This window comes from Camelus bactrianus, chromosome 32, assembly GCF_048773025.1.
Source record: "Camelus bactrianus isolate YW-2024 breed Bactrian camel chromosome 32, ASM4877302v1, whole genome shotgun sequence".
NCBI classification, from domain to species: domain Eukaryota; kingdom Metazoa; phylum Chordata; class Mammalia; order Artiodactyla; family Camelidae; genus Camelus; species Camelus bactrianus.
The window spans coordinates 6917866-6943236 of NC_133570.1; the positions used below are offsets into that span (position 1 = coordinate 6917866).

Below are 25371 nucleotides of genomic sequence, written 5' to 3' on the forward strand. Positions count from 1 at the left end.
ACCCAGAGCGAGACCTCTTAACCGTGTGCTATACTTGTTCATGTGGCTTTGCCTCTGGCTTCCTCCCATTTGGCCCATTCGTTAGCTAGTAGTACCTTCTTTCGGATATGAATCTAAATTACTATGGTGGGAGGAAGAGAGGGAGAAAGTGGAATTGATCATTTTAAATGGTAGATTCCATCCTCATATATTTGTTTTCCCTGTCTCCCGTTGCCCTGAATAATTGAGATTTTATTTTAAATACTTTACTTATTCACTCAGCATGTATTTATTTGATCTCTTCCCTCGGCTTAGCCCCTAATATCTGAATGATGTTAGGAAGTCTAAGCCAACGACCTGACCTTGGGAAACCAAGACACAGTGAGCCAAGACTTGGTGCCAGCTGTTCTCAACCTTGACTGCACTCAGAGAGTTTTCAAAATTGCAGTTCCCCAGTCCCATCCCTGGAAACTCTGATTTAATAGGTTTGAAGGGTTATCCAGGTACCTATATATTTTTCTAAAGTTCCCCAGGTGATTCTAATGCACAGCAGAGGCTGAGAACCCCTGGGAGACTCAAGGAAAGACAGCTCACATTTGGCAACATGAAGTACTGTACATTTGAGGTGAAGTCCCCGTGACTTAGCAGTTCCACTCTTGGGTATCAGCCCTAGAGAAACCCTCAAACGTGTGCCAAAGGAATTATGTACAAGAACGTTTAAAGCAGTACTATTTATAAGAGGGAAAACTGGAAATAACCTAAATGTCCTTGAACATTGAATGGGTAAATCAATTGTTGGATTCATACAATGAGATGCTCTACAACAGTGAAAATGAAGGGAGAGCTGCTTGTATCATATGGAAATAATATATTGTTGAGCAAACAAAGCGTGCCACAGTACGAGATAAAGTTTAAAGAAATTCAGAACAACGTTATATACTTCATCAAATAACTGTCATACACATATTCACTATTCACAATAGTCAAAAAGTGGAAATAACCCAAATTAAAAGATGAATGGATAAATAAAATGTAGTCTATCCATACAATAGAATATTATCTACCCACAAAAAGAATGAAAGGATGCACAGCATACTGTAGATGAACCTCAAAAACATTGTGCTACGTTGAAGAAGATGGACACAAAAGGCCACATAGTATGTGATTTCTTATATGAAATGTCCAGAATAGAGCTGGAGACTGGATCGGTGGTTGCCAGGGGCTGAGAGAAAGGGTAAATGCGAGGTAACGTCACAGTGGGTACAGGGTATCCTTTTTGGGTGCTAAAAATGTTTTGGAACTAGATGGAGGTGATGGTTGCACAACATTGTGAAGGCACTTAATGTCACTTACTTGCTCACTTTAAAATGGTTAACTTTATGCTCCATGAATTTCACCTCAATAAAAAAAGGAAAAATATTTTTATAGATATAGTCATATATTGTAGAAATATTAAAACAAACATAGAATGACAAATCCCAAATTCAAGGTAGCATTTACAAGAGAAGAGGAAAGAGAATGGATAAAGACAGGATGTGTAGGGAGCAAAAACTGGATTAGTAATGTTGTATTTCTTAAATTGAATGGTGGTACATGGGTTTTTTATTATATTAGTCTCAGTGTTTGGGGGGTATTTCTATAACATTCATTAAAAAAGAAAGCTCATGAAGAAAAATGTTGGGGCCAGAGATCCAGATTTGCGATCCAGTCAGCATATATGAGACAGAGCTATGAACTGTAATTTCATAGACAAATACGATGATACTTATTCAACAATACATTTCAGCCTAGTACCACAACGTGCACATGGTGTGTGCAGTGTTTTTTTGTGCTGGATATTTCAGCATTCTGCCAGAATAACCCTGGGTCAGTTTGGCCCTCCATTTGGGAAGCTCAGTCTCTCACATTTATTCGAGGATGCACAATATATTATCGTTCAGCCTTAAGGGACTCCAACCCTCTCATAAATCAGAAAATTGGTCTTCATATAATAGTGAACCTATCATTTTAAGAATTTAAATGCTTCAGAGCTGCATCAAAGGGAAAAGAGGAAAGGAAAGAGTATCCTGCCCCAGGGAAAGAACATTCTAACGACCATCCTAGGAGCCCTCCCCTGACCCACTGATGACTCGGACAAGGCTTGCTGCCTCTCTGTGCCATGGATTTAGTCCCTGAATGAGAGGGTAACTGCCTAATCCTGTGACCTTTCGGCTCTGAGAGGCTACAATTCTCTGCATTCTGAAGAGGGCAAAACCACTGGTCCCTGGAGCGAACAGGGGCATGCAGGAGCTAGGGACTCAGCCAGGTCCTGAGCCGGTCTTGTAGGGGGTGGATAGAGATGAGGAGAGGAGAGCCGAAGAGTCTGGGAAGGTGGAAGAGGGCGAAGGTGAGAGCAGCCTGGGTGCACAGGTGCGTCTGGCCCAGGAGGAGGGCTACGGAGGGGCCGAGGGAGGAGGGGAGGCTGGGGAGTGAGGTCAGCCCCGGGAGCCCCAGGGCAGCACCCTGCATTCGACTCACCAGATGTAGACCACGACACCCACTAAAAAGAGCCTCTTCAGAGTCCCGATCCATGCGTTCTCAATGACAACAACTTTCACAGATGTGTGCTGGCACCTCAGGGGAAATTGGCTGCATGCCACCATGATGAGAGCACCCTCAAAGCACCGAGGGGAGGATATGGCTCTCAGCAAAGCGTGGCTTTCTCTCACAGGAGCTGAGCTCACTGAGCAAAGGTAACACTAAAGCGAAAGTGACCTGCAAGTGAACTACTCTCCTATCTGGCTAACTGACGCCTACTCCCACAGACGTGTTCATGGGCCCCTAAGAGAACCGTGGGCCCTGTGCCCTCTCTGTCTGGTGGAGAAGTTGGGCCTGTAGCCCCGACGCCTTGCATTTAAAATCCCAAGAGAAGAATCTAATTATGTCCATCCCTGGTCCACTCAGCTGTGGGGGAAGGTCAGTAAGGGGCCAGGAGCAGCCAGAGATGCTCTGAGAAGAAAGTGGAGGAGAGCCTGCATCCCCAAGGCAAGTTAAATGCCAATTGTATCAGTTTCCCGTTGCTGCCGTAACAAATCGCCATGAACTTAGCGGCTTAAAACAACACAAATTTATCCTCTACAGCTCTGAAGTTCAGATGCCTAAAATCAATCTTACAGGACTAAAATCAAGGTGACAGCAGGCCCGGCCCCTTCTGGAGGCTCCACTAGGCAGTCTGTTTTTACCCTCTTCCAGCTTCTAAAGGCTGCCTTGACCTCTCTAGGCTCATAGCCACATTATTCCCACCTCAGCTCCTCTTGCCACATCTCCTTTTTTGATTTTGATCCTCTGCTTCCGCTTTCTAGGGGCTCTTGTTATCTCATTGGGGCCACTCAGATAATCAAAGATAACCTCTCCATCTCAAGACCTTGAACTTAATCACAACTTCAGAGTTCCTTTTGCCACATAAGGTAACATATTCACAGAATCCAGAAATTAGGACATGGAGATTCGGAAGCGTGGGGAGGTTATTTAGCCTACTATATATATATAATATAGTGCCTGTTACAGCTTTAGAAGAGCTCCCCCCATTCCACTTTACCCCACGTTCCCTTGAGCTAGTGTGAGGGGGTTCAGTTTCTTGTCACCCACAGCTTGGCTGGGACATCATCTGCCCTTCTAATTCCCTTTGGCTACTGCCACCTAGAAAACCCTTCCTTTTCATACTTCCCAAACTATTTCCCTCTCATTTAAAAAACTCCTCCTCAAGAACACAATACTTTCTACACATTCTACTATATGGGGGGCAGAGAGTGAGCCCTATTCTATTAGTTAATGTTTACCAATTAGCGGAAATATAATGAATACATGTAAAGTCATTAAGCTAAAAATCTCAAGTTATACACATACAGGTCATGGACCACCCAAATTGGCAGAGGTTTATCTTAGAGGCCTGCAAATTTTAAATATTGCTCAGTTTATGTGAACCAACATTATGTTTCATAATTCAGAAGAAACAAAACCCAAAAAACTAGTATTGTCTTCAGCTTTAGCAAGAGAAGTAGAATATTCCACTCGAGGGTGGTGAAAGGCCAGTGACCTAAGCCCTAATTAGGCGGCAAGCAACAGGAGCCCTGTGTTCAGGTTTTATGACCACCCCAACTTTTTTTAAGGAAAATTCCTTTTGTTGTTGTCAAAGTGTAAATTTCATAGAAAAGCACAAAGAACATGAAAAGATTCCAAAATTTTCCCTCTCAGAGGGTATCACTGTTGAAACTTTGCAAGTACTTTCCAGATGTCTTCATATTTGTATCTAGACACACAAACATGGCCACATGCTGTATGCTATTATGTAACTTGCTGTTTTTACTCAATAATACGTGATTAATTCTTTGCACAACAATAGTGATAAATGGATGATAAAGATAGATCTAGGGTACGTAGTAATTTTGAATGGTTACAGAGTATTCTGGTGTTTAGGTTGGAACATGTGAAATTGCCCATTTTGTAGGCCAAAGCAGTGGAATGTTGGCAGTCCCGTATGGTTCAGCCTAAGAGGTGACTTGTGAAAATTTGCCAGCCAGTCTCTTACTGATGGACATTTAACTGGAACTTTTGTTCAGTTTTCTAAATTATAAACATTTTTTGGTAACCCTGATATAACTCTTACCTGTGCCAAGCACTCTTCTAAACATATATTAATAATATATAGTAACTCTTTCAATTCACCTCCCCAGAAACAACCCTGTAAAGAAGGTACTAGTATTACCCCTACCTGATAGCTGAGCAAACTGTGGCACAGAGAAAGTAGCCCAAGTGCACATAGTGCTATAGACTGAACGTTTATGACCCTAGAATTCATGTGATGGTATGAGGGTAGGGGGCCTTTGGGAAGTGATTAGTTCATGAGGGTGGAGCCCTTATGAGTGGGATTAATGCCCTTATAAAAGAGACCCCAGAAACTTCTTATCTCCTTCTGCCATGGGAAGACACAGTAAAAAGATAGCCATGTATGAATCAGGAAGTGGGTTCTCACCAGACACCATATATGCTGGTGCATTGATCTTAGAATTTCCAGACTCTAGAACCATGAGAAATAGATTTCTGCTGTTTGTAAGCCGCTCAGTCTGTGGTATTTTGTTATAGTGGCCCCAGTAGACTAAGACACATAGTTAGTAGCAACACTGGCCCCACAGTTTATGCTCTTTTAGATGCCATTGAATATGGAATTGTTTTCTTAATTTCTTCTTTAGATTGATCATTGTTGGTATATAGTGACATGACTGATTCTTGTGTGCTGATCTTGAACCTTGAAACTTTACTGAATTGGTTTCTTAACTTGAACAGCTTTTTGTGACTTCTTTGGGATTCTCCATGTATAGGATCATATCATTTAGTATAGTTTGTCTTCCTTTCCAAGTTGGATGCCTTCTATTTCTTTTTCTTGCTTAATTGCTCTGGCTAGAACATCTAGTACAATGTCAAATAGCAGTGGTGAAAATCGACATCTTTGTCTTGTTCATGATCTTCAGGGAGCCAGGAGAAGCCCTCAGTCTTTTATCATTGAAGATCAGTCTTTTCTCTTAAACACTATGGTTCATTGTCTTTCCACTCTCCATTTTCATGTTGCTAGGCGCATACTTGCACAAGAATCTTTTCACACCTAAGGTAAATTTTACACCTTAAGATAAATTTCTGGGTCAAAGGATGTGCACATTTTTATCTTAATTCATTTTGCCAAACCACAGAAGATTCAACCATTTCATGTTTCCACCAGCACAGCAAGAGTGCACACACCACGTTTTAAGAGGGCCTTGACAAACAAGAATGTGGTTGTGTGGGCTTGACTAAGATAGTAAAGGGTCTGGATACTGTATTGGGAGCACATGGATAGAGGAACTGGGGATATAATTTTGGAGAAGAGGAGAAATATAATAGCAAGGTACAGCCATTTGGAGAGTGTCAAGTAGAAGATGGACCACAGGGCAGAGATCTAACCAGTGGGAAAAATTATAGGGAGATGGATTTTGGCTCAATGTAATAAGGAAGAAATATCTAACAATTAGAACAGTCCCAGCACAGAAAAAGCTTTCCTTGTGGTTGCTAGTTGGTAACCATGATGATGATGATGATGATGATGATGGTGAAGGTGATGATTTCCATTTATCTCATCACCTCCCTTTCTCTTAAGTCTCCTCTCCATCTGCATTTCAACATGATTTCTCATCTTAAAAATAAACCCTCCCTCAACCCCACATTCTTCTCCTTCCACCACTTGATGCCTCTCTTCTCCTTCGTAGCCAAGTCCCTTGGAAAAGTGAGTCATTACATCCATTTCCGCGTCTCCATTTACTCCTCCACCCACTCCAGTCTGGCTCCCACCCCCAGCACTTCTCTAAAGCCTCTCTTGCCAAGTAAACAACAACACCATGACTAAATCCAATAGACTTGCCCCAGACCCGATCTTCCTGAATTCTCAGCAGCATTTGACATGACCATGCACCGCCTCCCTGCCTCCCCTTCTTCCCTCAGCTTCCCAGAATCCACATTCTCCTAACTTGCTTTGGATCTCTGTGTTCACCCTTTCTGAGACTCCTTTAGGAACCTCTGTGCCTCCCATCACTTAAAGGTCAGTATTCCTCAGGTGTCTGTTCTAAGCCCTCTTGCCTTCTTATCTACATCCTCTGTTGCTGGTCAGTTGCAGCTACTTCCATGATTCTAGTCACCATTTATATGCTGGTGATACATAAATCTCCAGCTCCAGCTCCAGATTCATATATCCAACTCCCCACTAAGCATGTATATTTGTATGTTCCATAGATGTGTCAAACTCAATGCCTTTAGTTCTCAACTCATCTTCTGCTCCAAATGGGTGTTTTCTCCCCCATTTTCTATCCCAGTAAGTTCTTCCACCAGCCATCAGTTGCCCAAACTAGAAAAGTGGCACACTCCCTAACTCATCATTTCCCTCATTCCCCCTCATCCATTCAATTACTGAATTTTATTGTTTTATCTTCCTAATGTTACTCAAATCTGTCTACCTCTGACCTCTGCCACTGTTATCTCCTCAGTCCAAGTCACCATCAGTTCTCACCTGGACAACCCAGGAGCCTCCTAAATGGTCTCCCTCTCTCCATTTGTACTCCTGTCTCCTCCATTCTCTCCATTACTTTAGAGAGAGCTTGGACTCTGGGGTGAGATACTTGGGTTCAGTCTTGGCTCTACCACTTACTACCCACATGGTCCTGTGTAAGTTACTTAGCCTTTGTGAGTCGTAATTTCTTCTTCAATAATTAGGGGATATTAGTATTAGCTGGCAGAGTTTCTAGTTCTAAACAACAGAGTCCACCCTGCCGAGTTTAAGAAGAAAGATTGTCTAGAAAAGGCAAATCTATAGAATAGGGGATAGATTAGTGGTTGCCTGGGTCTGGAGGGTGGGAATGGGGAGCAACTGCAAATGGGAATGAGGGATCTTATTGGGGTGATGAAATGTTCTAAAACTGGATTATGGTGATGGTTATACAACTTACAAAATTTACAGAAAATCATTGAAGTGTATGCTTAAAATGGGTGATTTTATGATATATAAATTATACCTCCATAAAGTTGTTAAAAGAGGGAGGGTACAGCTCAGTGGTGGAGCACATGCCTAGCACTCACAAGGTCCTGGGTTCAGTCCCCAGTGCCTCCACCAAAATAAATAAATAAACCTGATTACTTCCCTCCAAAACAAAAAACAAACAAACAAACAAAAAATAAAGTTGTTAAAAAGTAAAGAAAGATTTTTAAAAGGACATTAGGCAGTTCATACAATTTCTCAGAGGATCAAAAACCAGGCTCGCTGAGACACTGCACAGCCAACACCACCCCAGAGAACAGGGACTGTTCCGGGGAAAAGACTGCCAGCCACTGCTGAGCCATGAGGTGGGCTCTCATAAATGTGGGCAGCCCCTGCCAATAATGTTTGGGAGCAAGTGCCAGAATCTTGTCACTGCTGTGCCCCAATGAACTGGATTGTGGGGGCCAACCCTCCCCTAGTAGGCTGAATAATGGCCCCACAGCTATCAGATCCTAATCCCTGGAATTTATAAATGTTAAACTATTTGGGAAATGGGTCTTTGTAGGTGTGATTAAGTTAAGGATTTTGAGATGCTGAGATTATCCTGGATTGTCCAGGTAGGCCCTAAATACCATCATATGTATTCTTATAAGAGAGAGACAGAGGGAGATTTCATGCATCCACATCTACACATACAGGAGAAAGCTCTCTGAAGGTGGAGTGGAGAGTCAAGGATACTGGCCTTGAAGATTCGAGTGATGTGACCACAAGCCAAAGAATGCAGGCCACCACTAGAAGCTGGAAGAGGCAAGGAGGGTTCTCCCCTAGAGACTCTGGAGGGAGCATGGCCCTGCTGGCACTTTGATACTGATTTTAGATGTCTGGTCTCCAGAACTGTGAGGGAATAAATCATCGTTTTAAATTACCAAGTTTGTGATTGTTACAGCAGTGACAGGAAGTTAACACTCAGGCAAAAGAACAAGTGGAGGCCCCCATTCTGCTTATTTAAAAGTCATAACAGACTTTAAAAATAATATCCTTGATCGCAAGAGCATGCCCCTGGATGCTATGGGCTTCTCTCAAGAGGAAAATGTGGGAAAAGATTAAGAGACTTTTGGGAAGAGAATTCTGGGGTCCTGCATACCCAGAGCATGGAGGGATGGGAGAACGCATCCAGTGTTCTAGATGGGCATGTTCTGCCCCTGCGGCAGGCAGATGTCTAAGAGAACACCAGTATTTCCTGTATCCTGGCATACACACCCTGCCTAGTCCCCCAGACTTTGAGTATGGTGGAAATGCGTCCATGATCAGGTTATGTTATACAGCTGACCTGAAGACAGCAAGATCATCTGGGTGGGCCTGACTCAATCACACGAGCTCTTTAAAAGCAGAGTGTTTCCTTTGGGTGGTCCCAGAAGAGAAGTCAGAGATTTGAAGCATGAGAACATTGTGTCATTGCTGGCTTGAAGATGGAGAGGGCCGCACAGTAAAGAGTGCAGGTGGTCCCTAGGATCTGAGAGTGGTCCTTGGCTGACAGTCAGCAAGAGAACAGAGCTCTGAGTCCTATAATCACGTGGAATTGAATTCTGCCAACAGGAAGAATGAGCCTGAAAGTTAATTTTTTTCCCCAGAGTCCCAAGGTGAGAACCCAGCACAGCTGACTCTCTGATTTCAGCCTTATGAGACCCTAAGCAGAGACCCAGTCACTTCATGCCCAAACTAGTGACCAACAGAACTGTCAGCTAAGAAGTGGCAGTGTTTTATGCCTCTGAGTTTGTTTCACAGCAATAGAAAACTAATGCAGCCCCACAGGCTCCTTAGTCCATGGGGAAGCTCACAGCTGGCAGAGGGCTAAGGTGGGATTTCTAAAGCACAGGGTCCAGGAAGTGGTCCCTATTGTGTAGGTCAAGGCTGGTACTGCCCCCATGCATTCCTAAAGATGAATTCTGCTCATGCCCACCACCGTATGTTATTTCCTGTGTACTGAAGTGTTGTTGCTTGGTGCACATGTTTGAAAAGCCTGGGTCTCTATGCTTAGCTGCAAGGGAGGCTGGAAAATTAAGTTGTGATATATAGTCAAGAGGTGGAACCCATAACGGGAATTTCCCCATAGTCACGCTGCTCACATCATGATCACACATTATGAGAAGCAATTTTGTAGGACTATTTATAAGGATCAAAGAGACTAACACACATCACAAGCTAAGAACAGAACCTGGCCCTCGCTAAGGGCTCCGCTGTACTCTATAGGTGTTGCCAGTTTGAAAGCAGAGTGCTCTCTCTAAAACAAAACTATGAGCACAGCCCCCTTAATGTTTCCTGTAAGTTTGGAGTTTTTCAAAATAAAATGTTGATGGCGGGGTGGGGAAGACTCTTCCTGCTTTCTCAGTACCCTCAGGATGAAGTTCAAGGTTGTTCACAATCGGGTCCCTGCTGGCTTCTCCAGTCCCACTTTTACTTCCCCTCCTCTGGCATTTTGCAGGTGCAGTCCTGTGAATAATCCCTGTAACCTGGTCCTTGCTTTTCCCAGCATTGTGCAAAACCAGGAGGGCTGGGAGAGTCCCACCCCGGTGGGAAGCGGGGCTGGAGTGGTGGTACCCAGAAGCCTGTGGGTACGTGAGAGCTGGTCCACAGAGAAGCCTCTGCCATTCCCCAGTGAAATGAGAAAACCAGGGCAACAGCACAAGCTCTTCATAAAGCTAAAATCATTCACTTGGAAAGACCATGCTTCTTTTTTTTAGACTATGTGCTTCTAGCTTTTTTAATGTTTTGCTTTAGACATTAAGATGGATGCTGAAATATGGTAATAGTCGAGATGTTTTAATAGTTTGTTTGACATTGTTAACAATGCTACGTTAGTCAGCAAGCTTCCTCTCCTTGGTCTTCCTTTTATTAGTATAAGGCATCCTCATCCACCAAGAAACCTAGAGTCATCTTCACCTTCTAGCAAACCCATCAGTTTCTCCCTCCAAAACATAGCCTGACTTTGCCCTCTTCTCTCCAACTGCACTGCCCAATTCTAGTCCAGGTCGCCGTCTTCTCTCATCTGGGTGGCTCTAGCGGCCTTCTTACTGGTCCCCCGACTGCCACTCTTGCCTGCTTACAATCCACATTCTGCACAGTGGCCTGGGAGGGCTTTTAGAAACATGAATCAAATGGTCTCACTCCCCTGTACAAACCTTCTCAGCGGCTCCCCATGGCACTGAGAAACAAATTCCAGCTCTGGCCCCTGCCTACCTCTCTGCCCTTGGCGCCTGCTCCTCCTTCCTCTCTCACCAGATTCTGGAACATGCTGTCCTTTGACTGTTCCTCCTTTTTGCTTCTAGACCTTTGCATTTGCTGTCCTCTTGATCCCGTGTATAAGGTGGCTGGATTCTTCTCCTGGGGAGAGGTCTCCTCCTGAAATGGGTCTTTTTGGCTCCTCCCATGTCTGTCTGTTACCCAGGGGGCCAGGGTGGGATGAGAATGTGGCAGATATCTTCATGTTTCTGTTGCCTTCAAGTGGCAGGGGCCCCAGGGGCCAGGCCTGGGTTGGATTTGCCCCCTCCCCCTCCACACCGCTGGTGACTCTCCCACCTCAGCGGTAGACTCACTTCAACTCACCCGAAGGAGGCCCAGCCACACAGGTGTGTGGCCACGCTCCCGTGAAACAGGCAGCCAGCCACGGGCTACATTTAATGTCCATGAACTAGCACAACAGCAGCATTTCGATGGTGACAGACAGCCTGAGGCTGTGCCGGACAATACTGTGCTTGCTGTTGGCACGGAGGGAGGTTGGCTGGATGAGGAAGAAGCAGCTGTGAGTGGAGTTTGTTCTCGCATTTCTCTCTCAACCTTCCCTAGTCTTCTGTATTCATTTCAAAGGCTTCTGAGAGGACTGTCTCCAGGGAAGAGGGAAATCTTCCCCTCAAAATGCAAGTATCTTTCAGTTCCCTGCTTTAAATCTTCCTATGGCTTCTCAGCTCATCAGAATAAAATCGAAGGAACTCAGAATGGCCTCCAAGGCCCTGAATGATCTGCCCTCCCTCCCCTCCCCATGTTACCTCTCCAGCTCTCCTACTGCCTTGCATTCACTACCTTGTTCTCTCTGCTCCAGCCACACTGGCTCCTTCCGTTTCCTTGAACACCCTATCAAGTCCCCGGCTCAGGGCCTTTGCACTTCCTATTCCCTGCACCGAAAACACTCTTCTTCCAGATACTTCATGGTTGGTTCCCTTTCTTCGTGTAGATCTCAGCCCCAACGTCTCTATCACACATATGCCCATTCTCTGTTCTTTCCTGTTTTCTTATTCTTCGTAGCACTTAGCACCATCAGACATTTTATTATATCTCTTTGCATTTTCATATCGTGTCTCTTTCCTCCATTGGAATATAATCCAATGAGTTTCACTCACTGTTATAATCTCTAGTGCCACTGAACAACAGTGCCTGACTCCTCATAGATGCTCTAAATTCTGGAGAATGAATAAATAATAGAGAAGGACAAGCTCATGGGATGCGCATTCTAGCCTCCATCCTCATCCTTCACTTGCCCTGGCCAACTCAGGAAGACAAAGAGGATCAAGGTGAAAAGGAAGGATCATTGGCTAAAGGCTGAGGAAGCCTAGTGCCTGGGCTTTTGCAGTCTGACAAGTATTCACTTTAGCAGTGTGGTTTGTGGATTAAGAGCATTGGCTTTGGATTCAAATCCCTTTTGAAACCCACTTTCTAACTGGATGTTTCTCAGAATTTAACTCCATCTTTCATAGCTTCCATTTCCTTCACTGTGAAATAATGAAAAGAATATCTACGTCCCAACGTATCAAATGAGATGATACAAATAAAGCCAACAACAGAAGGAAGTTACCTTTATTGTCATTCAGGTGTTTGAATCTCAGCTTTCCTGGAGTATAGTCATCATTATCCCAGTCTTCCCATCTCACTGAGGCCAGAGGGTGAAACAGAACATGGGCTGGAAGACTGTATGGAATTCCAGGAGCTGATTCTCAGAGGAAATTTCTGTTGAGAATACCGAGGTCCCAGCATTGGCAATAACTTGGGGCAGAGTTTCTACAGCCCAGGTGCTGGGTTGAGACAAGCCAGGGATAGAGCAGGAGGCTTCAGAAGTCCCTGGTATTTCCAGCTTTTGGAAAGACCTTGTAATGGATGTTTATTTTTTGTCTGTCTCTCCCCCTGCCCCCACCCCTTCCTTTTCCTGGTTCTTCTGGCAGTGGAATTCTTCCTTCCTAAGGAAGAGCCACAGCATAGGGCTCCGGTTGGGCACATTCAGCTCTGCCACCCTCTCCCTACTTCCTGCCACAGGAGCCAGCACATGATCCAAGGGTGGCCAATCAGGTTACACCATGCCCCCAGCCACAGGGACTGGTTCAGTGATGGATGTGTAACTGGAGCTCAACCGTCAGTCTTTCCTGTGACTTTCCTGCCAGAACTATCAGAAAAGACTTGTTTGTTTGTTTGTCTGGGGTTGCTAAAGGGTACGAACATGCCGTCTTGCTACATAAAGAGCCTATTCAAGAAGAAAGCCAAATAGAGTCAAGATGTGGGGAGAGAAACACAAATGGGAAAAAAAAAAAAAAAAAAAGATATGGGGAGAGAGACCCAGCTGCCACAGTTTGAACTTTTATAACCATCCATGTCTGAGGACAGCTCCATCTCTTCTGATGCCCTGTTATGTGACAATAAACCCCCTTGTGTGGCTTGGTGGCTTACTTGCATTAAGTTTCTGACTAACGCAGACCTACTCAGCATCCTCTCCACACACTCCTGCAAGCCTGGAGGCTGAGCTACTTGATCTTGCCTGTAGCTGCAGCCCCTGCCTTTGACTCCAAATCGGAACCTGGTTGTGAGGAACTATGAAAAGCTGATCAGCCTCTTGTCTTATTTCCTCTGTTGGCAGCCCCTGCCTTGTACCTCCCTGTCTGTCTTCATTATCCTGGCCCATTGCCTTTTCAGCCAGAGTTATGGACAGCCTCTGAACCCAGAATCCCAGGGCCAGAATCCACCGCCTGCTGCTAATATCCTGAATATTACCTAAGCCTGTCTGGACTTCTACCTCTGGTCCACACCAGTCCTATTTGAGGCAAACTACCTTCCCCAGTCCCTGTGCACCATGAGTCTACCCATTTCACAGATGGTCAAGCTGCCATTATATCAACTTGAGGCCTCACCATATCGTTTAAGGCAGCATTTCACAAATAGCCTTCAATAGATAGAACATAGCATGTCCTATGGGACTTCATTCAGTGACATGTAAATAAAAGTACCATTACCATAGAGGGGAAAAGCAAAGTTGGAAATATTTTTTCTTCAGTTTTATAATTTAAAATATAAACAATGGAAAAGCATTGTATATGGGGGTTATCTTCTAAAGTCAGCCTTTAAGGTAAAAATAGTGTCTTGTCAAAATTGTCTTTGGTAAATCCTTAAATTGTTCACAAAGCATAGCAAACAGACCTTCTACTTCCCAATGCGTTCATCAGAGCCTCTTTTCCCTCCAGCTCTGGAACAAGTTGCTGTTTTTCCAATTTTGCTCCAGGTGAAGGTGAAGGAGTTGGCTTATTTAAGGGGTGTGTTGGGTAGAAAATATTCACAGTACGAGAGATGCTCACTCTATGAGAAGCATGTGGGAACAGAGACTGACTGAGGGAACCCCACCTCACACTTACTCTGGGGCACCCAGTTGCTGAATCATTGCACTGTTTAAATTGTGCTCTCTCTCTCTGTGCTCCCTTGAAACATGTACAACTGAATGAGGGAATTAAATACATGTAAGATAAGATTCCATCATATGAAAGAAAAATATTTATCATTATAAGGTGTTCTCATAATAAGCTGTTCTTATACATACAATAATCTGCTTAAGACATTGCATGCTATGCCCAAGAATACCAGGAAACCACATCACCTGTTATGTGAAACTGTGACATATGATCTATGTATTAATTCATAAGGGAGCATTTGCTAACTATGCTCTTTATTATTGGTTCTGTGATACCTGGTCTAAGTAATGTGTCTCAATTCTAAAATAAGACAAATAAAATATTTGTTGTATAATAAACATACGAATCAAATAATGATAACCCCAATAATATTACTAAAAAGAAGAATTAACACTTGGTAAGGACTGGCCATGTGCCAGGTATTTTTCACAGCAGCTTTACATTTATGAACTTGTTTAATTCTGACAACAACCATATTAATCCCCATTTTACAGATGAGAAAACCAAGGCTCAAAAAGGTGAAGGATTTTTGAATCTACATTTTCAGATCTCAAATCCCAATTGTGGCCATGGTTACTTTGAGGGGCAAAGGAGAGGATGTGTGTGAAAGTATCTATTAATTCAAAAAGATTATTTAAAAAAATAGCTACTGTTTGTGAAGCTCTTAGTGTATGCCAGACATTGGTAAGGGCTTGTCATGCCTTTTATTGTTTAATTATCACAACAACTCTATGAATAGATGCAGAAACAGGCTCAGAGAGACTAAGTGACTTGACCAAAGAAACTTAGCCAGGATTATAAAATAGGTTACCCTCAGCTAGTACAGTATACTGTCTCCCTATATAGATGCAGGTTATCATCATTATCATCCTCATCACAAAGAACAAGGGGGCATTAGCCATTAGGTAGATATGAGTCAAAACCACAATGAGATACTCACTAGGATGCCTATAATCCAAAAGACAGACAATAGCAAATGATGGTGAGGATGTGGAGAAATTTGAACATAGATTTGCTGGTGGGAATATGAAATGGTGCAGCCACTTTGGAAAACAGTTGGGTGGTTCCTCAAAAGGTTGAAAATGTGATCCACCAATTCCACTCGTAGGTGCATACCCAAGAAAACTGAAGACATGTTCATACAAAAATGTGTACATAAATGTTCATAGCAGCATCATTCATAATAGCAAAAAATTGGAAACAACTCAAATTTCCAGTCGAAGTGGTATATCCATACAATGGAGTATTACTCAGCCATAATGAGATACATGTTCCAACATGGATGAAACTTGAAAACATGATGCTAAGTGGAAGAAGCCAGACACAAAGGATCACATGTTGCATGATTCCATTTATATGAAATATCCAGAATAGGTAAATCCATAGAGATAGAAAGTGGATCAGTGGGTGCCTGGAGCTGCAGAGGAATAGGAGGATTGAGAGTGATGGTTAAGGGTGTGGGGGTTATTTTTGTTGTTGAGGTGATGAAAATATTCTAACATTGATTGTGGTGATGGTTTGCATGACTCTTTGAATATACTAAAAACTCCTGAATTGTACCCTTTAGAAGGGTGAACTGTACGGCATCTGAATTATATTGCAATAAGCTGTTAAAAAAAAAAGAGCATCTTCCTGACATTGAGGAGTATGTAAAGTTACATTTACAAGTCTGGTCCTATTCCTCCCCCTAAGCAGTGATGATTCAGATAGATGCCAGCATTATCACCAGGTGTGCCCTGAATCCTTGCCTCCTCCCTGGGAACCCAGGGTGTAGCCCTGTGTTTTCCCACCTTCCCCAGGCATGCCCTGCCCAGCTTGCCGCCCTGGCAGGCCTGGGTGAGAACCCAAAGCGTCACACTGCCTTCCCGTGGCTTCTTCCTGCAGCAGACTGGCACTGCTTCCTCCCGCCTGCTGCTTCCTCCCCCCTCACTACCCACCAGCTTGCGTGAGCCTCATGTCTCAGATTTTAAAACCATTGGGAATTCAATATGTGCACCAGAAGCTGCACCTTGGGGTTTTCCATGCCGTTAGCCACTGCAGAGATTTAGGGTCATCCCCACACCCCACTTACCTAACGTAGGAAAAGATTATCATATGAAGGAACCACTTGATGGTGCCATAATTCATGCTCTGGATCCGGGTGACTTTGTTTGTCTCATACTGGAAAACATCATTCCAGCTGCAGCAGGCAGACATGGTGAGAGGCTCGCTCTCCACTCAGGGCTGGACCAGGGCTCAAACCACCCAGGCAGGCCACAGCAGACCCACCAGTAAGAGGGAAATGAAACGTCCTGATTCTTAGCAGGAGCCTTTAAGTTTGAGTTCCTCCAATGATGGCAGAGTTGAGGGGCGGGCCCTGGCAACTGCCCCAGATGTGGCTGAGAATAAACAAGAAAAGCCAAGTCGTAAAGCCCTGGCTGGCAGATGATCCCGCCCCAGCTGGCCTCCCCCAGATGCCTGCACAAAGATAGTGTTCAAAGGAAGGGCATTTTAAGAATTCAGCTTTATCCACTTTTTCTTTCAATTTTTTTTGACTCGTTTCAGTTGGGGTAAAGGGGCACCCCTTCAAATGTCAGGAGACCCAGTGCTTCCATTGTGCCTCAGTAAAGAGCCTAGATCTTTCCATTGCCTCAAGCCCCACTCAGAGGCTGATTGATTCATTTCTACAACCCTTTATTCAGCCCCAGATGTTTGTGAACTCTGCATCAATGAAGGTCTCCCCCTCCTCCCTCCCTCACTTCTTCACTCTGGTCTGTAGACAGTGGGGGGAATTAGATTTGCTGTGGGCTGATGTGGGGGAAGGACTTTATTTCTATGCTGGATGTTTTCTGCCTGACCCTCTAGATCCATTTTCCACCCAGCTCTGTGCCCTGGGAGGTCAACCCATGACCTAGCCCTGTCAGCCTAAGACCATCAGAAACAAATGTGCCATCCAACAAAAGTAAGTTTATTGACCCATTCAATGAGGGAGAGTCCATCACCAAACAAAGGGATAGAGTTATCATCGGATTCTGGGGAAGGTGGAGTTTCAATTCAATTTAAATAAAAGCAATGCGTTACTTTTTTTAAAAAAAAGTATGTATGTGTTACCTAAAAAAGTAATATGTATGTATTACCTAAAAAAGTAATATGTATGCATTACTTTAAAAAGTCACTGATCGATTTTTAAACATCTGTATCTGCAGACCAAACCTGCCTTTTGAGCTCCACCATACCTGCAGCCCATGAACCTCCAGGCCTAAATATCCCACAGACGCTTCAAATCACAGCTTCAAAATGGAACACCTTCCCATAAAATAATAGTGCAAGTAAGGCCTAACGAGAGCGAGAGAGTGGAGACAGTAGACGTGGGATACTTTTCCGGTAAGCTTGGCTATGAGAGGACAGAGGGAATGGTGGTTTTTAATGAGGGACATTGGAAACATTGGAGCCGTTGAATGAGGTTCAAAGTGGAATGTCAAGAATAATGGTCTCTGTTTCTTTGTGAAGCAGAAACTCAAGTCTTGGGTGAATTTCTTAGTCAAAGCTGTGTGTGTGTGTGTGTGTGTGTTTCTGACTAAAAGTCGTAAGAATCAAGTGATTTTCTTCAGCAGAAAAGGAAGGTTCTTTTTTTTTGAGGAAACATTATTATCTCACAGAACTCAAAGGCATGAAATGTGGCCCAGCATCGCAAGAAGCTATCAGTAGAATAGGAAACTAAAATGTCCTGCGCTGAAGTTGCTCTTTCAATTTGCCTGAAGCTGTGAGGTCCCACCTCTGCCTGTCTGTGCACCCGCCATGTGTCTCTAAACACTGAACCTCTCTGCTTCTCTGAGGGCTTGTGGCCAGATAGGTCTATCATGGGTAGGTGTCCAAAGTTCAAGTGAAAGCCCAGATCAACCGCTCAATTCCAGAAGCCCAGGGGAGTGGATGTGATTGGTCTGGCTATTTACCTCTGGTCCAATCAGCTATGGCTGTGGGCGGGGCCACAGAACAAATATGGCGCCAGGGACCCTTTGTTGGTGAGGAATGGGAGGGGATTGGAGGCGAGGGAGGAAGGTAAAAAAGGAAGGAGTGAGAGAGAAAGGTGTGGCTCTCAGAGAACAGAGGCGCCTAAACTGGGGGACTCTGGTTTAATACCCTAGCTCTTTTCAGTGGGACAACTTGGAGGTAGTGTAAGAAGTCTCCCAGAGGTCCCTAGTGGGATTGGGCCCCAGGTGCCCACAGCAGTGACCTGCTCTTGAATGCTTCCAGTACTGGCTGCCTACCCTTCCTTCCCTGTGCTACTTCCCCACTCCCCTTCCTGGCCTCTCCTCCCAGATAAGCTCCTTGCACCCGAATCCTTGTCTCAGGGTCTGCTTTGGGGAAACCCAGTCTATTTCAGCCTCCTGTGCTGTTGCTAAGGAGTGAGGAATTTATTCTGAGAGCAATAGGTGGGTTTATAAGCAAAGTTGCTGCGTGATCTCATTTGCATGTTAGTAAAATCCCTCTGGCTGTGCTTCGGGAAGTGGATAGGAGGGGCAAGGGTGGAGGCCAGGGGTCTCCCCAGGGACAAGATGTAGTGATATGGAGGGGGACTGGGGGCAGATCCCTGAAGAATCCAACACCAAGGAGGCTAAGCAGAGGCATCAGGGAAGTAGAGGAAAACAGGCGGGATGTGTTGGGGGTTGTTGCACTCAGAAGCCAGCGGAAGAGCCGTTCACAAATAAGCCAGTGGCCACAGGAGCTATTAAGAGTGATTATAATGTTGCAGAATTAAAGGGCACTAGTGAGGAAACTGACAGGTAAATTAATGGAACCGGAGAGAGTCAAGTATTAAACATAAAGATAGGTGGGGACTTAGTCTATGGTAGAAGTATTTAAAATCAGAGGAGAAAGAAATTACTCAAAATGCAATCTCAGAGCAATTGGCCAGCCATTTAGAGGAGGTCAGTGGATGGAGGGGATGTGGTATCCTGATTTTTCATATTTAAGATGTGTGTGGGAGGGGTGCAGGTATAGCTCAGTGGTAGAGCATGTGCTTAGCATGCATGAGGTCCTGGATTCAATCCCCAGTACCTCCATTAAAAAAAAAGAAGAAGAAGTAAAAAGATGTGTAGCTGTTTGAAATGTGATAGAATCATCAAAAGTGAACAATATCAGCTACAGAAAAGGGACATTTGAGTCACATTCTGTTTGTGCTGCACACATTTTGCTTTACAGCAGAAAATGCAAAGATAACTGGATGCCCTTAGAAATAATTCAGCTGATAACTACATCACACTGGCACCTGGCTGGTGCCTGGTTCTTCCTCCCACTCAAACTCCGCGTTGGAGTCAAGACTAGCGCGGATTTGCAATGATGATAGTATGATGTGGTGATGGGAAGAGCCTCTTCAGGAATGCAATGTTCCTGCCAGGATTCACTGTGGTTCCTTTCTTGGTAACTGGAGCTACTAAAAAAGCTTATCAAAATGATGTTTATTTCCCCTGTATTTCTCCATGGCAATTTCTTGTGAACATGTCTCTCTAACCCTCTCTTCCTTCTTTCTCATCACCTAATTCACAATTCTTATAATAAGTTGGTCAAAAGTCTGCTGCTTAGGGATGTCACAGCGTTAGGAGAAATCCCAGGGCCCTGGTATTCAAAAATATTTTTCTCTGAGTTATACTGAATCAGTGCTGCCTAGTAGGGTGGCCACTAGCCATATGTGGCTATTTAAATTTAAATTAATTAAAAACAAATGAAATTTAAAATTCAGTTTCTCAGTCACACTTAATTCAAGTGTCAACAACCGCATGTGACTGATGGCTACCATAGTGAAGACCTAGAACATTTCCACCACCGTGGAGAGTTCTGTTGGACAGCACTGCTGACTAAATCTGTGGGCTAGAGGAAAAAGTGAGTACAGTTGCAGGTAAGTGAGGAAGGTGAGGGGGGTCCCAGTCAGATGGCATCTATTTTTTGTGTGAAATACGAGGCAGAGTTGCCTGATGAGTAGCAAGGGAAGGCAGAGGGGTAGGAGGTTCGATGAGAGTGAAGAAGATTCAAAACAGTTGCTATGGTAAATGAGAGAAGAGAGCCAGCAAGGAAAACAGGAATTCCAGGGTGGTGTTGAGAATTAAAGACCATGAGTGTGTTATTGCAACAGTCTGCATGACTGAGATTATGTTAAGGGCCTGGGGCCTTCCCACCTCCAGGGTCCACCCCCCGCCCTCCGCCTCCACACCCAGAGACCAACCAGCTCTTGCCAAGTGGTTCAAATAGCTGTAGAATTTGTAATCATTGGTATCTACTACTTTATTCTGGTCTTCTACATTTGTTCCAGAAACAGTGTGAGCAGAGCTACATCTCTGCCCCTCTTTCTACCTAAATCACACTTCCCCTGGGGCTTATATCCCTTGCCAGCCCCACAATGCAGAGCAGGAAGCTCCTTTTTTCCCCCTAACTCAACCAAAGCACTAGGAGCAACTTGGTCCACTCAATTTATCCTGAGTGTAATTGCTTTATCCTTTTCATGGGTGCTGGATTTCATTTAATCACAAGATCTTTCCTCCACTCCATTCCATTCAAGCCAAATACAAATGCTCTTCTTGGGACCTGTTAAAATCCATTTCCTAGTCAAGAGCCGACCACTTCAGGCAATAACCGAGATGTTCCACAATCATAAACACAAGGCCAGGGAAGGATGGGGAAAACTGGGGTTTGCCTTCTAATGGTGGGTGGGAGAGAGGTGTGTGGGGTTTCAAGGAGACAAGGGACCCATTGCTTTCTCCATCAGTCTTAGCAGGACAGGTATGAAAACAGAATAGAAGGATCTGTACATTGATCTAGGGCTGAGCTTTGGCTGGGAGTTGAGAATTATGTTATTTAGGGTGCTTTTATGTGAAAGTAAAAGAACGCCTGACTCAAACTGGCTTAATATGAAATAAATTATTATCTCATATAATAGGGTTTCTAGAGGGGGAACAGACTTCAGAGAGGGTTGATTCAGTAACTTGACAACACCATCAAGGACACAGGTTCTTTCTCTTTGCGCTACCACCTTTGTTGTTGGGTTCCTCCTCAAAAATAAAGATCATCAATTCTTTTGTCTCTTTTATAGGAAAATCTTTCCCAGAGCCCCTCTCTCCCCACTTGACCCTACCCTGTAGTGCTCGAAGTCAGTCATGCGCTTGTTCCTCCACTGACAAGACAGAGGAAATGACCATGGCCAGCTCAGACCTAGGACATGGTCAAGAGAAGCAGTGGCTCAAGTGAAGATCTTGAAATGAGAAGAGACACGCCAAGGGACCAGGAGGTTGGCCAGGTCTTGGATTATCCTCACAGTCATTAAAGTCTTAAGTACGGTGGTAGGAACTGGGATGGGGAGAAAGGATGAGCCAGATGCTGAAGTCCTATAAGAATGAGGATTGACTGATTGATTGATTGATTGATTGATTGATTAATAGGCATCAGCAAGGAGAAAACATAGAACGTGGTACAGCTAGATGCTGTGAGCCTCAGAGTTCACTCAAGATGATGGATCATTGATCTGGAAATAGAGTTAGGGACCATGGAGGGCACCCCAAGAGTGGGAGAAGGATTAGCATTCTTTGGAGAGGGCGTCAAGGACACTCAGTGGAGAGCCAGATTTACTTGAGGCAGAAACTACAGGGAACTCTGTGTACTGAGATCATGACCTGAAAAAGAAAAGAGCATGCGCCCCATTCTTCTCTTTGCCCTTCCCACAAGATGAAATAAACCTAGAGCTTTTTTTTTAAATTGTGGTAAAATGTACATAACAAATTTTACCAATTTAACTAGTTTTAAGTGTACAGTTCAGTGGCATGAAGTACATTCACCTTGTTATGCAACCATCACCACCATCCATCTCCAGAACTTTTTCATCATCTCAAACTGAAACTCTGTGCCCATCAAACAATAACCCTCCATTCCTTCCCAGAGCCCCTGGCACCCACCATTCTATTATCTGCCTCTGTGAGTTTGACTGCTCTGGGTACCTCATACCGTATCTGTCCTTTTGTGTCTGGCTTCTTTCACTAAGCATAGTGTCTTCCAGTTTCATCCATGTTGTAATATGTGTCAGAATTTCATTCCTTTTTAAATCTGAATGATACTTCATTACAGATAGATCACATTTGTTTATCTACTTACCCACTGATGGACATTTATGTTGTTCCCACTTTTTGGCTATTGTGCATAGCGCTGCTATGAACATGGTTATACAAATTTCTGGTCATGTCCTTGTTTTTAATTCTTTTGGGTATGCAATCAGGAGTAGAATTGCTAGATCATGGTGATTCTATGTTTAATTTTTTGAGAAATCAAGTATTTTTTTTTAACTTAACCAAGATATCCACATATACTTGATAGCATCTCCTTTTTAACCCAAAAGCTGAGTACATCACCTTCCGGAGGGGAAATGCTTTCCTTGTATCAGTGAGTCACCCTCTCTCTCATTAAAGCGGAGATAAAAAGCCATTAGTTTAATTCCAACAGAGCATTCTGTTACAGAGAATAGAGGGAAAAGTAGAATAAAGTTATGCTAAATAGATGGAAATTTAGGACATGAAACAAAAAGCAGCAGCAGAGAGAGAAAGCAGAGAGGAGCTGAGGGCGGGGCTGTGGCACGAAGACTCACCAGCTCCAAGGGTCCCAAGAGTAGCCCTGAATAGAGAATTCCTTGCTAATTCTGCAGCCCAAGAAGCCTGACCCATTTATGACTTCTCTTCTTTTTTTTATTTTTTCATGAAATCCCATATTTCATGTTTCTCTCTGATCATATGCATAACAGGTGTGACCAAAAGGAAAACCCTCTGTGTGTCTCTGCGTTCACCGCATTTCTGACACCAAGTATGTGGGTTTTCCACACCAACCAGTTCCCGAACTCTCCAGACACCAACTGGGTGTCCTACAATTCAGTTATGACACTAACTACTCAGAGTTAGCATGGACTCAGCAGGTTACGGGCTCAGTCCCACAGGACTGCCCCTGCTTCAGACACCAGTCGCAAGTAGTGAGTCCCAGGAGTTAATTTGGCTACAGTTGGGGGTTCCCATGACCCCTTCCTCAGGTTTGGTAATTGACTATAGTGGCTCACAGAACTCAGGGAAACGTGTTTACTGGTTTATTATAAAGAATATGGTAAAGGAGATAGAATAACCAGGTGAAGAGGAACATAGGGTGAGGTCTGGAAGGGGTCCAAGAACAGGAGCTTCTGTCCCTGTGGATTTGGAATGTGTCACCCTCCCAGCACATGGATATGTTCATCAATCCAGAAGCTCTCTGAGCTCCGAAGTTTAGGGATATTTATAGAGGCCTTATTGGTTATTAACTCAGCATCCAGCCCCTCTTCCCCCACTGGAGGGTGAGGGATGGGACTGAAAGTTCCAGGCCTCTAATCATGGCTTGGTCTTTCTGGTGACCCTGCCCTGAACCTGTCCAGGAGACCACCAAGAATGGCCTCATTAGGACAAAAGACGCTCCTATCACCCAGGAAATTCCAAGACATTTAGGAGCTCTGTGTCCGAAACCAGAGGCTAAGACCAAATATATATTTCTTATTATATCACAGTAACATAGTATGACTTAGTATTTATTCCGCACAATCAAACAAGCTTAACTAAAGTACAGCCTGATTCTCTTGGCCCCTGTGAAACTGACAGCACCTTCATGTCAAAGATGTTGATTTGCTTCTGCCCTTTTTGTTGAGCCAGTGACGTGGCGGTCATCAGGGTAGTCTCAGTGGTTCAAGAGGTCCAAGCCAAACGGAGAAACCAATGAAACGTCTAGGAACTGGAATCAGGTCACCAGGCTGGGGTTGGATGCATGGAGATGGTGACATAGAATAGAGCAGGTGCAGCAAATAGGAAGTGAGCACCCTAGCTGAGGGACAGGCCAGGAGGCTGAGCTCAGGAGGCCCCAGGAAAGAGATGGGGAGAGACCCTAGTTCTCTTCTGCTAGAAGATGGAGGGAGTGGTGGTAGAGTCCATGATTTGAAGCTCTCTGTCCTTCTCCATGCGCATTTCATTGCTCCTATCAAAACTCCCTCTTATCCAAACAATCAAACCTGATTTCCCTTTCTCGCTCCCTCTTCCTCTCCCTCCCTTCTTCCCTCCTCCACCTGTCTTTCATTCCCAGTCCCATTTCCCGTATGCCTGGGACAGCCCCCACTTAGTTTCCGCCTGCCCAGTAGCTTGCCTTCCTTTACAACTGCACTTACCACGTAGTTTCTCCTGTTAAGTGAAAGTGGAATAATTATACTTCTTTCCTCAAAGCATATCTCTTAAATCCCAGATGTCTCTGGGTTGCCATACATGATGAAATGTTTCTGACTTATTTTCCTTAAGGGAATTATGTGAGATTACTCATTAGAAGCACCATGCCTGATAGATAATAATGTTCAGTGAATTGCAGCTGTTAATTAATAGTGATATGTTATTAATTATAGTAACAATAATAATAAGAGGATATAAGCTCTTAGAAGACAAGGATAGTGGTTTCTGTATGCTCAGGTTCGATAACCCAATATTCAAAGATTTAATTTTAGCAAAGGTAAATAGATATTTCTGCCATGCCTAACTTCTGGCTCAGCCTGAAATCAGCAGGCCTTCATATCCCTAAACCATGATTAGACCAGGATGGGCACCTGCCAGGCAGAGCCAGACCATTACCTAGCCAGTAGCCAATTGGGACCTCTCTATCAAGAGTATGAATTAAGAGACAAAGACATTAAAGGACAAGTAAAAAGAAGAGCACTAGGGTGAAAGTCCTCCAGCTTTAGCTGATGTGGTCCCTGGAACCACTCTGATTCTTGGCCTTCTTGAGGCTGTAGCTTTTCTAGAAGATTTCACGAGAGCTGTGTTTTTATTATGAAAGTCATTTTTTGGAGCTAATTTGAATAGGTGGTTCTGAGCTCATATCACAACTCAGCCACGTCTTTGTGATCTGAAAGAAGTTATTTGACCTCCCTGAGCCTCATTTTCCCTGTCTATAAAAGGGGACGGTGATACCTACCTTACGGTGTCCTGATGATTAAATGAAGTAGTGGACTCTTACAGTAGGATTTATCGAGGGTGTTGCATCCTTGTTTCTTTCCCTTCTCTTCCCAATGACAATGGAAATGTCAGATACAGGCCCTATATCACTTAGGATAAGAGCTCAACTGCATGCAATAGG

General features: G+C 44.1%; 2 protein-coding genes across 14 annotated transcripts in view; one reads left to right on the forward strand and one right to left on the reverse strand.

The window, feature by feature from the left end:
- P2RX7 (purinergic receptor P2X 7) overlaps nt 1–16579 on the reverse strand; it is a 46120-nt gene extending 29541 nt beyond the window's left edge. Inside the window, exons 1-2 of one of the 2 annotated variants that reach the window (XM_074356597.1) lie at nt 16304–16440; nt 2497–5617 (exon numbers count right to left, since the gene is read on the reverse strand). In XM_074356597.1, the coding sequence (XP_074212698.1) occupies nt 2497–2621 (125 nt within the window). In that variant the 5' untranslated portion in view covers nt 2622–5617; nt 16304–16440. Of the gene's footprint in view, nt 1–2496; nt 5618–16303 lie in introns of both variants that reach the window. The other variant, XM_010969661.3, reaches the window with a different exon arrangement.
- The window catches only part of IFT81 (intraflagellar transport 81), a 158273-nt gene that overhangs the window by 44219 nt on the left and 88683 nt on the right, over nt 1–25371 (forward strand). For 8 of the 12 annotated variants that reach the window (XR_006720016.2, XR_012503708.1, XM_074356595.1 and 5 more), the window contains exon 3: nt 17418–17595. The exons of the other annotated variants lie outside the window; for them this stretch is intronic. The gene's annotated coding sequence lies outside the window, so the exon portion shown is untranslated. The remainder of the gene's footprint in view (nt 1–17417; nt 17596–25371) is intronic. 12 annotated transcript variants of the gene reach the window in all.